General features: G+C 40.8%; 1 protein-coding gene across 1 annotated transcript in view; it reads right to left on the minus strand.

Moving 5' to 3' along the window:
• The window catches only part of LOC137341868 (semaphorin-3E-like), a 216,037-nt gene that overhangs the window by 123,514 nt on the left and 80,112 nt on the right, over nt 1-12,411 (minus strand). The window contains exon 2 of the mRNA XM_068005378.1: nt 9,145-9,305. Within this exon, the coding sequence (XP_067861479.1) occupies nt 9,145-9,305 (161 nt within the window). The remainder of the gene's footprint in view (nt 1-9,144; nt 9,306-12,411) is intronic.

Below are 12,411 nucleotides of genomic sequence, written 5' to 3' on the forward strand. Positions count from 1 at the left end.
CTTATCTAGTGGTGTTGGATGCCATTGTGGACGTTGACAGCTGAGAGTGTGTGCTCTCTGCTGTATACAAGACAATATTTTTTTGTCAACTGATACAGGGTGGGTAAAGGATGGATTTGTGTCACTGGTGATTTTGATGCACAGCACATACAGTGAATGCACTGGCATGTTGAGGTTGCCTGTACAGTTAGCTACATGCTGAAAACCACATGCTCTGGGGCTTGATAACTTGGTTCCACTGGTTCAGCCGAATCAGGCAGATTTCAAAGGTCCTGCCTGCATAGAAGAGTCCCAGAAGGTTTGGTCATTGCCCAATATGAGGGTTCAGTGTCTCAACTGAAAGGAACAGAATCCTTAATAGTTTGTGACTGTGTTACAAGTTGACCCATTCTCACCTTTCTAGGGAGCATTCTGTTACTTTATCCAGGCATCCCTGCGCAAATATATTCCTTACACTATTGTGGAAGTGATGGGGAAGATGAATCAATACTCCCTGCTAGTGTTGGTGAAAGGATCAGATTAGTAAAAGGGAATGTCTGGTTCAGATTTTAAGCAGCATTTTGATGTGTGATGTGATATCTCTTGACATAAAAAAAGATAATTGGTATCATGTGCATGCGTGTGTATGCTGGCTGGGAATGCGTCGGTGAAGCCTGCTGTTCTTACAGGTTGCCAGTCTCACTGGGAGGGAAGACTGGGGCAAAGGTGGAGAGAAATAGCTGATGGTGCATCCACCATGACATTAGCAAAGACAGACAGAAAAAAATAACCCAACCCTATATACACAGGAGCTGTAATCTCAGCTCAGAATTCAATGACTATTAACCACATAAGATTCACTATTACAGATAACAGTGTCATCTCATAAAACTATTGCTTTGCATTCATTCCCATGTACACATTATTCTATTTCATTTTCACTGGAAATGGATTAAAACAGCAATTTTATTTTAGTAACTATTTTCCAGCTAGATGCATTTATAAGAAATGTCTTGCAGTTCAATATGTTAAAAAGAGATTGCAGGAAATATGTATCACTTTGAAGAGTAGGGCAGAGGTTTCGCTGCTATTCAAATACAGAAACTCCCAGTGAAGCAAAATGTTGAAAGGATATTTGATACTTTAAATCAAAAAGCGTGGACTGCGTGTTTAATGGAGACTGGTCTGTTATTTATATAGATGTAGGTAGTTAATATTTGAAAAGAGTAATACGCGTAGAATATACTTCAATTTAAATCTACTTTTCCTGTGAATATTTTTTAACCAGAGTATCTCTTCTGCAAAGTTTTCAAGTGAACTTTACAGTGAAGAGTGAGTGCTGGCACAAAATCACAATGCGAGAATTCAAACTACTGAAGTAAATGGCTGAATAGCAAGTAATCAAATGAATGAAAGAAGTGTGTGTTTGATAGATGTGTAGGAAATATGTTACTGAGTGAAAATAGCTTTTATGCCGTCTGTCATTTGCAGGTCTTTAATCCTAGAACGAGAGTCTCACCATCGTACTTTTTTTTAAAAAGGTGAACCTAATCACAAAGAATTACAATAAACTTTTTAATATTCTGTTGTTTTCTGTATATTTCTATTAGGATTTTTTAATATTTGTTCACGGATTACAGGTAATGCTTGCAAGACGACATTTATTGCCCTTTCCTGGTTGCCCTGAGAAGGCGGTAGTGGGCCTTCTCCTAGAACTATTGCAGTCCTTGTGGCAATGGTGCTTCCATGATAGTGTTAGGAAGGCAATTCCAGGATACTGACCCAGTGAAAATGAAGGGATGGCAATATATGTCCAAGCCAGGATAGTGTATGAGTTATAAGCTGATGGTGTTCCCATAACATTGCTGCTAATGTCCTTCTCAGTGGTAGAGATTTCAGGAGAGGGAGGCATTGTTAAAGTAACCATGATGAGTTGCTGCAGTGCATCCTGTAGATCATACATACTGCACTGGTGATGCGTGAAGTGGATACTGGGTCCAGAAGCAGGGACCCCGATCAAGCAAACTGCTCTGTCCTGGATGGTGTCAAGCTTCTTGAGTGTTGTTCTGGCTCCACCTATCCAGGTGAGTGGTGAGGAATCCATCACACTCCTGCCTTGAGCCTTGTAGATATTGGAGAAGCAGTGATGAGTTAGGAGGTGAACCATTCATCACAGAATACCCAGCATCTGCCTTTTGCTTGTAGCAATGCTGTTGATATGGCTGGTCCAGTTGAACTTCTGGTCATTGATGACCCACAAGATGTTGATGGTGGAGAACTTTGCAATGGTGATAGCATGAAGGTCGGGGGAGATGAGCTTTTTCTTGTTTAAGATGGGCATTACCTGGTGGTGTGAATGTTACTTGCCACTTGTCAGCCCAAACCTGGATTATCGGAGGAGTTGTGAATGGACCTGATTACTGTGGAATTGTTAGCAAACAGCCCCACTCCTGACCTTAGGAATGTCACTGATGAAGCATCTGAAGATGTTTGGGCCGGGTTGTTTCCAAGGAGGTTTTCTTGACATTGTGTGACCTGAAACTATGAGACTGTTTAAACATCACTGGGGGAATTGGCTTGGTGGAGTGACTGAATTAACATGCTTGGTGAAATAAAGTGACTGTTGAAACAGAAGCCAATGACTGTGGGGGTGATTTTAACCCTACCTGACTGGCACAAACCGGGCAAGCAGTTAAAAGACCAGGTGACTTACCTGCCGACGTCCTGCACCTATCTCGCTGACTTCAATTTTAACTTGCTTTTCTGAGCAGGCGGCAAGAACACCCACCTGTAGCTGTCAGGGACCTGCTTTAAATATGTAGCTTGGGGTCCGATAATGTAATCGGGCTCAGGCTGCAATTTTAACAGTGGCCAGAGTTGGGAAGGCATTGTGGCTTTCCTGCCAGATGAAGATGGCAGGGGGGGGGTGGGGGGGGGGTGGTGGAAGGATCTGTATCCAGAAGGGGCCCCAACAGATATATTTCTTTACTTTCCTTGTGGGGCCAGGAGAAGCAGGAGTCTCCCTCTGGATCCCACAAGGAACGTTTCGGCCTCCCCTGCCCCGAGCAGTATTGCAGTAGTGACATCCACTATGACAGCACTGGATAAAGCAGATCCCACTTAAGATGCAGAAGACGAGCAATGGATTATGGATAGAAACACCAAAAGCGTTGAATTGCACATCAGGTTGATTAGCGTGTGAAGGAGAACATTTCTGATCTCACTCATCCTCAGGGTGTAATGGTGAAGGATTCCCCATGAAACATAAACCTAGATTTCTCTGTCAGATGCTGACTGACCTCTGCTCACCATTTTGATTCTTCATTCAGATTTCCAGCATCTTCTTCCTTTTATCTCTAATGTATTTATCGATTCTTTTGGATTTGAAAAGAAAACATTTGGCAACGTTGTGCATTTGAACTCCAGCAGATGGGGTGCTGAGCTACAAGTAATTAACCCTGTCACTACTGCAGTTTTCAAAATATGCTTTTAGAGGAGACATTCAGTCCTTTTAAGATGAGATCCCAGCGTAACCTGTCACATATTATTTTTGACAGCGATGTTTTATTGTTGTCAACAGATATATAAAAAAAAACCTTGGGCCGGGATTTGTTGAAAAAATAACAGTGTCTGAATGGTGCATGCCATTATTAAACACCCAAATCAGCCAGCAACTTGTGGCCAGGAAGTGATACCCCGTGAATTGTGAATCATAACGAGTTCCTGGACAATTTGCACCGTTCCACCGTTAGCTTTGTGAAAACGCCATCTCGCCCTTAACCACCCCCTGATTTTCATGAAGTTGCTGCATTTGCACATTAACTGCCCATTAAACTCGCCACAGAAAGTTAAGTCCAGTAATTAACAACGTAAGTACCCTTTTAACAACGTGATAATTGTTAATGACTGCCAATCAACCTCTCTTGCCCAGAAAGTAAACAATGATAAGTGTGGAATCTCATTCCTTCAAGTTGTGAATTGTTTTAGGAGATTTTAAAAATATCAAATCTTACATTAATTTTTTTTCTTACTTTTCCTTTGTCTTTTTTTTCTCTCTCTCTTAATCCAATCTTTCTTTCCCTCTGTTTATTTCTCTTTCTGTACCTGTTTTGACATTTAATTCACCCAATCTAATTTGCCCTCCTTCTTAGTCCTTCCTCTGTTTATTTCTCAATCCTTAAATCTCACTGATTAAGGAGATAGATGGTTTGTCCTGTTGTTCACCAAGGTCCCAGATGCCCCGTTGCCCTCGCTGCATCGTTAACAACTCACACTTGCAGCAATTTTGTGGGCAAAAAATGTTAAAAGTGCACACGGAGATGTCTAACTAACAGGGCATATCGCGAGATGCCCTGCTCCAGCAAAGTCTGGCCCTATATGTTATGTTCTCCAGAACTGCCTTCTTACTTGGATAGAAGTATTGAAAACCATGTACAATGCAGATACATTATTATTGCATTAGATTCAATAACCAGCAGCCCTCAAAAGATAGCAGGTTCAGTATCCTGGGGTTACCTGTTAGTCAGACATGCTCAGGTTCAGCTCCTTTGGCTGCCAGTACTCAAGACTATTTGTGTTCCATTCTCTTGGGCTGCCTGTCACTCAAATATGCAGGAATGTTCGGGTTTTTTGACTGGCTGTCACTCAAACATAATTAGTTTCTAGTATCAGGGGTGCTTGTCACTGAAATATGCATTGATTCATGTCCTCGGTCTGTCCTCTGAACATGTTTGGGTTCAAGCATAACACTCAAACACACAGTTTGCTATACTTGTACTATCTTGACTTCCACACTTTGGCTTTAACTGCCATGATGCACTTACACTTGTGCATGCTGAGCGCGAAGTCCCAGAGCTGCTACTTATTTAAACATGTTCAGCTTTTAGCTCCACACCAGCCTGCCATACAAGAAATGCTTATCTCAGTTGGCGACTTGATGAATAGAGCATAATGCAGAACAGGTGCCTTGCTGCATTGGAGGAAGGGGGGACCTGACATTATCCAGCTCATTCTGAATGAATCGTAGCTGGCTGTGGAAACCGTGGATTGGAACATTTCAACTCTTCAAAGACATAGGGGGTAATTTCCAACTTACTGCCGTAGTGTAAGACTGGCGATGCGGGTCGGATTCCCGTTATAGAAACCACCCAATTTTTCTTGCCATTGCCCACACTCAACCCATAACGTCAGTTTCACACTCCAGTGGTGAGTTTAAAATTTATGCTTTCTTCAAGTTTCTGGCAAATCAAATGGCTTCCAACTCCTATTTTAATTATAATTGCCCCAAGAAGATTGGCTTTTTTTTCATGCTAAAAACTTTTCCTTCAACATCTCCCAACTATTAAGCCTGTGTTTGTGCCTGACTAAGATAAAAATATTGCTCAAATATCTGGGCGTGCGATTCTAACAAGTCTTGCGATCTTAGACAGTACGCATGAAAAAGTTTGTCATCTGATGACTGATTCTTCTCTAATCTTCAACTCTCAACTCTTGGGGCAGATTTTCCTGTTCCTGTCCTTGGGCATATTGGATCGCCTGGGTACAGTGCATAGAAGAAAATCAAGCGAGGAGAATTGCATGCCCATAAGGGAACCTGCCTGATTTTCCATCCAATAATTTAAATGTGCCTAGATGATCCCATATGTCCAGGGGCAGGAACGGGAAAATTTGCTCCTTTTGTTCCTAAGACCTCAAAACTGTGGAACTCCTACTGCCCCCAGTCTTGCCTTCCTCCTACAATCTGCATACATTTAAAACCCATCTTCAGTATCGCCTAATTGCTATTCCTCGATTAATCCCATCTTCTCCCCTACTCTTTTTTTGGTGGTGTTGTCTTGCACTATGGGTCGTGGCTTTTTACCTAGGTTTCTCAGTTAAATGAAAATTGCATGAAAGTAGTCTACCTGTTATCTCACTGAGAAACGGGCCTACAGTGGAAAGTTGGAAACAGGAAAGAAAAATACCTTACAAAAATTATGACAAAAAAATCGTATGTTATGTAATATCTTGTGAGCCAAAATTAATATTTAAGATGCATAAGATATTAAATAAATCTCTTCAAGTATTAGAATTTGGGTCTTACACAGGGAGATAAGCCCTGTCTTTAATGATTGACTTTTCATTGTGTACAGGGTGACCCGATCTCGCCAAATGTCAAGTGCTAAAACTGTCATTGGTATAAACACCGAGTACCCACTCTTCTCCAGCTGCATTATTATTATGAAATACTTAGTTAAATTATCTCTTCACATGCTGTTATATCTATAGATTTAAAACTTTCACACCCAATGTGTACCAGTATAGAAAATCTTAGTACAGCAAAAAAATCCTGATTGGGTCAAAGGTCCCAATGACAAAAAACAACTAAAGACCACTATCTGTTAACAAAAATCTGTAAAAGGAATTAGGGTTCCCACCACTTAAACCGCCCACATTTAAATCGGGCAATCATTTAAATTGGGTAAATAGCACTAACCAATTCTCATTACCGTTATTGTCAATTACAAAGTTGCCCCTTTCAGTGTGTTCAGTGCACTGGCTGTTTTGGGCAGAGATTGGTGCTCAGTGAGTACATTGCACCCCGTTAATGTGTAGTTACCTTGTATACTTAATTACTGCTAACTGATATCGGGTTCAATAAGTAAATAGTACCTTGTGAAGTCCAAAGTACAAAGTAGCCGGCATATAAACTTTCATCTCCGCTGTAGTACAACCATCAGGACTAGTTTACTTATTTTAACTTTTCTAAAGAGCATTGAGCTTTCTGTTTAAACTTTAGATTAATTATAAAGGACTGAGTGTTGCAGATGGAGACGATAAATTGTCCACCGTGTATAGCGGACAAATCGTGTATAGCCCCAACGCTCCCTCTATAAGCAGTGGGGACTGTACTGCATCCCTCCCTTAAAACATTGAGAGACAGGCCAGCAGCAGATTAATGGCTCCCATTTGCATCTTTGCAAATTCTAGTCAGTTACTTGTTCACCTAAACACATCAGTTCAACATCTTGTTAATTCATTAAATTCTGGAATCTAACCAGTGTAAATATCAGATTAGTCATTCTTTAAGTTATTCTAAATGATCCTATTAACCTCTGAACTGTAGTGTGTGGGCCTGTGCCCAGCACAGCAGAAGTGAGGAGGAAGATTTGGTGTAATAGTGAAAGTAATTTCTGTAACATTTCTACCACCTTTATTGCATAAAAACTGCCCACTCAATAGTTAGTAGGTTTTCTAAGTACTTTAAACTCATAAAAAGTGCAGATACATTTATAGATTCTAGATAACTTTCTCTCTTCTGAACTATCGAAACTTTGCCAACTATGAAGAATCCATGGTACAACGAAAGCCCAGTGCCTGTATACAGTCTGATCGTATAAAGCCTGGCATTTGTTAGCCTAGTGTGACCATTATTAAGCTGTTGCTAATTTGAAAAAGAAAATGATGGCCTACAAATTTGATTAGCACCTGAAAATGAGCACGTAGGGGGCGGGGCATGTAGCACGCGCCTGTCCACATGGTCGCAGGTTCCTGACAGGAGTCGCGAGCCATGTCTGAAGGGGTTACTCTTTGTCGCCCAGTAGCCAGCCTGTAACCTGACCGCCTGCTTGGAATAAAAGCGGCACAGAGGACTGGAGCAGAATGAATGAATCATGACTGCTGCCAGGAAACTGGGCACAGACCTGCATGATGCGCTGCCTGTGGCCGCAAACAAGCTGGGCATAAGGGAGTGGAATCTCTTTTTATTCATAAAGATGCCAGAATGGTGATGGGAAGCATGCAAAGCAATCTGGGTGCAGTCTATAGCACCTTGCACCTGGGGAAGCCTGTAATGTGGGTGAAGCCTAGTGCTCTATTGTCTTGACTCATTCTGTCCATTGGGAAAGTGATGTAGGTGTTCTTCCTGGCACAGAGAACTCTGGTGACCTTCGGGATACAGCAGTACACAGCAAGCTGAGAGATGTCTCTGATGTCACCTGCTACAGCATGGAAGGAGCCCGTTGCATAAATACTAAGGGCCGCAGTGACCTTGACAGCCACAGGCAGTGCTATGCATATCCTGGTTTGAGGTCCCAGTTGTGACTCCAGTGCTTGGTGACAGCCTCCTTGGTGAAGCAAAAGTGCCTGACCCATTGCTCCTTAGTGAAGTTGAGGTAGGAGAAGTGCTCCCTGAAGACCCGCAGTGGGTAGGGCCTCCTGCACAATGGTCTCATCATCCCTCTTCTCCTAACTGCTCCTGCTCTGTCTTCTCTTCTTTGCTGCTGCATCTCATCCTCCAGCCCTAAAGGCAGACCTACCAGACCACCCATGACTGCAATAAAACTGTTTTGAAGGCAAACCAAAGCAGTCCAGCACTAGCAAAAAAACTTGTTAGCAGAAGTCAAAATTCAGTTGTAGAAGGTGGAAACTAGGTCCAAAAAAAAGTGCCAAGAAGTTAACCAGCAGCCTACAGGGGCAAACCAGCAATTGACCTGTATGGAGTGGATGAGCCTTTTAAATAGCGCTGCTGCAGTGTCCTTGTTGCTGAGTGAGTTTATCATATAGGGAGATAGGAACTGGGGCAGACCAATCTCACAAATGGGTCCTACAACAAACATAGGACAGTTACTTAATGTTATAATGAGGTTTTTTAATACTTCCACTGTGCGTCCTGGACACTCACAGAGGTGCCCGAGCCAATGTTTTGGGTGGCGCACTTCCAGCATGGAATGAGCGCGTGCATGTTGCTGCCATATTGGACCCTTAGGTGCCCGTTTTATGCCTGTGAAATGGGGGCAGCACGATTGAATTTCACGGCCAGTAGTTTTAAATGTTTGTTTTATATATAGGTTATAGTAAAGGTTATATGTACTCTTAAATATGCACTAAAATATATACAAGTTAAAGTATGCTGAAATATGTGTTTTTCTTTCTGTTCCTTCAGAGTTGCAATTAAAATTACATAGATTAGGACAAGCAGCAGACTGTTGAATATCATGTCTGCTAGGAGAATTATTACCTGAAAAATATATTGATCTGTTTGGCCATTTGACCTACTGACCTTTGTTTTCCCAAGTGTAAAACCACTGGTTTAAAGAGAAGTAAGAGTTATGAACAAATGAAGGTGGTGTATCCACACAGTGGAAAGGCTCCCAATGCATCTTCAGGAAGCTTGCGTTACCTTACCTCTCGGTAATCCTCATTGATGCGGTCCAAGCTGAGTGAATACACAAGGTCTCTGCCTCCCACAAACAGGCGCTCTTGATACTCATCCAACAGTACTGTACGCAGGTCGAGGAATCCGCGAGGTCCATGGAACACGGTTGTTCTGTTCAGTTCCCACAACTCTGGAAAAAAACAATGGATAAGACTAATAAGCTGTGGAAATTGAGCCAAATATAAAGAAAGTTGCACTTGACTCAGTGAGAGCACTCTTGCCTTTAAATCTGAACATTGTGGGTTCAAGCCCCACTGCAGGGACTTGAGCACATAATCTAGGCTGACTTTTCAGTACAGTAGGGTGTCTTTCAAATGAGACATTAAATTGAGGTCCAGTCTACCTGTTCAGGGTGGGGGGTGGGTGTAAAAGATTGATGAAGAGCAAAGAGTTTGACTAGTGTTTTGGCCAACATTCATCCTTCAGCCATCACCAGCATAACAGATTTCCAGGTCATTTATCTCATTTGTTGTTTGTGGAAACTTGCTGTGTGCAAATTGGTTGATGTGCTTGCCTACAAAACAACAGTGATTACACGTCAAAGTCATTAACTAACTGTTAAAACTTTACAATATCTTGAGGACATGAGTACAACTTCTTCTTTCTGAAAAAATAAATCTCTACCATTTTTATGTTCTCTTGATAAGGGAATGAGAAAGCAATTAGTTATAATCGTTGAAGTGTTACTGCTTTGCAAAAAATTGCTGGATGTGCCATTACTCTGTAACGTGCAGCAAAATAAATCATGATATCATTGTAGTACAAAGTGTATGGCAAAATCATACAGTTCGCAAGATCACAAGATAGATATGACTGAGGGTAGCCACTTGGCTCCTTTCAGCCTATCCATGCAGAAAGAACCTATAGACTTCCCATCATAACATCTAACTTTCTGAAATAATCTCAAAATTCTTCCCTGACATCACTTATGCCTTTTGCTAAGGCAAAGGTGACAACCAGTTTGCACATAACAAGGACCCAGAGAAAGTAATAAGATAAATGACCAGATAACGGCCTAGAAATTGGATTGCGGTGCGATCCCGATGCAGCACACCCTGCATACGACTAATGAAGCACCAAATAACGCTCTTAATGGTCCATATATCTCAGGCTATAAACTATGGATCGGTTTTATAAAATTAGCAGAAGGACAAATCACAGTGATTTTAATTAACTTACAAAATTTGTTTCAAAATAACAAAATGTCTTAAAACTTCACCAATTTCTCCTGACTTGGAACGCATGTATGTGAAGAAATCGTTTTGTGGACTTGACTATAAGCAAACTCTTTTGGCTTGCTCTCACCTTGCGAAGGTCTGACGAGAACTGATCTGAACTAGTGAAGTGGGGGAAGCATCCTCCAATTATACCCAAACAGACAGCTTCTGGCTGTGGAGCTGTCCATCAAAATAGACTCAGAGTATCAGTGCCCTCTCCCTCAGAAACCTGTCTAAAAATGACTATAATAATGATTGGAACTCTAAATCACGAAAATGCCTTTCATCAGCTCTTGTGCAAACAGTTATTGACTCAGCAATAAACTAATAATGTTACCTCCAAATGACAGAAACTATGCATTCTCCACGTGACATTTCCTATTTTCTTTCCTGTTATTTTTCTTGAATCTCTTCGTACTGTTAAAATTGAACAATGCCATGCTGGTACATCTTCATGCCCAGAACATATTGTGCAACAATAATTGTGCAATATTTGAAGAAAAAATATGGACAGTTGGAACATTGTGCGTCCAAATGTTTGAATTTCCACAAATATTACCACTGTCCTACTGAGAAGTTGCAGTTCCTGCAGTGTTGTTTAGTTTATATTGCATGGAAAGAGCTCAGGAGTCAGTCTGAGCAGGCACTACATATGTAGGCAAGTATAGGGTTGCTAGATCACACAGCTTGCTATATCTTTAGTCAACTTATGATAGTATTTTTGCTGGAATTTCAAGGGACTTTTAAAGGTCATTGTGCAATGTAAATTATGTTTTGAAATAGGACTGCTGTTGACATTTCTGCAAATTACTTTGATATTATTTTCATTGCTTGGCTCGTCAGAAATATCTGAATTATTCAAATTTGAGCCATCTGACAGGCATCCAAATCCTTAGCCCCAGTGCTCACCCTAATTAAATGAACAAGTGCTGTAATTTTTATTTAATTGCACAACTACATAACCATTTAAGAGTTTAAAATATTTTCCCCCTTATTTCTCATGTCAACCTATTTACTTGAATAAATTTACATAAACCACAAAGGAATCTTCAGCTTGTTTATAGGTATATTTTATTATAGTTCTGTACTTATATATTTTACCTAATCAACCAGGATAGTAAACATTCATTGGCCTGACATGTGAGATACAATCAAATCACCAAAGAATTAAACTGCTTCATTGTGCTGTTTTGTTTATAGTCCTTATGAAAAGCTATCCAAAGACAGAAATATCAATCTCTACTGAGTGTGGACGATCCGACAGTGGTGTCCCAGGAGCATGTGCCGGAAGTTCACGGGCTGGATACAAACCAGCTTGTACACCTGTGTAACAGAGCATTCCAAAATTATGAAAGGGTTTGAGAGACTAAATAGTGAATAGTTGTTTCATTCATTGGCAAATTGGTAACAAGGGGGCATTGACTCAGGGTTACCACTCAAAGAACAGAAGAGGAAGTTAGAAGATTTCATTTCACAAAGAACGTTATTATAACTTGGAATACTTTAACTACAAATGGCTATTGAGGCAGAAACTGTAGCAAATTGGATAATTATTTGAAAAGGAAGAATATAAAAGGGTATGGGGAAGGAGCAAGAAAATGGAATTAGAATAGGTAGCTTCACTTGATGAGCCAGCACCAACACAGATGCAATGGTCCGAATGGTCTCATTTTGTGCTGTAATTTCTATGATTCTACGATTTGCTTAATTGGATAGTGTGCAATTAATAGGGAAAATATTGTATCATTTGGACAACATAATCCCATAGATCAATATATACCTATCGTTCTACTAATGCTTAATAAATCAATGTCACTCTGTAAGGCCGATTGTTAATTATGGTTAGATAAAACCAATAATATTGCATGTAAAATATTGCCCTGCCAAGTAATGTGTTAATGCCAGCGTTATCACACTGTGTCACAGAGTAACACAACATTTGATCATGCCTCTGGTTCCTCTACAGAGTACATTTCTGATGTTAGGTTACTGAGGAAAGTACTGAATAAAGTTATCACC

The sequence above is a fragment of the Heptranchias perlo genome, chromosome 24 (assembly GCF_035084215.1).
Source record: "Heptranchias perlo isolate sHepPer1 chromosome 24, sHepPer1.hap1, whole genome shotgun sequence".
Taxonomy (NCBI): Eukaryota; Metazoa; Chordata; class Chondrichthyes; order Hexanchiformes; family Hexanchidae; genus Heptranchias; species Heptranchias perlo.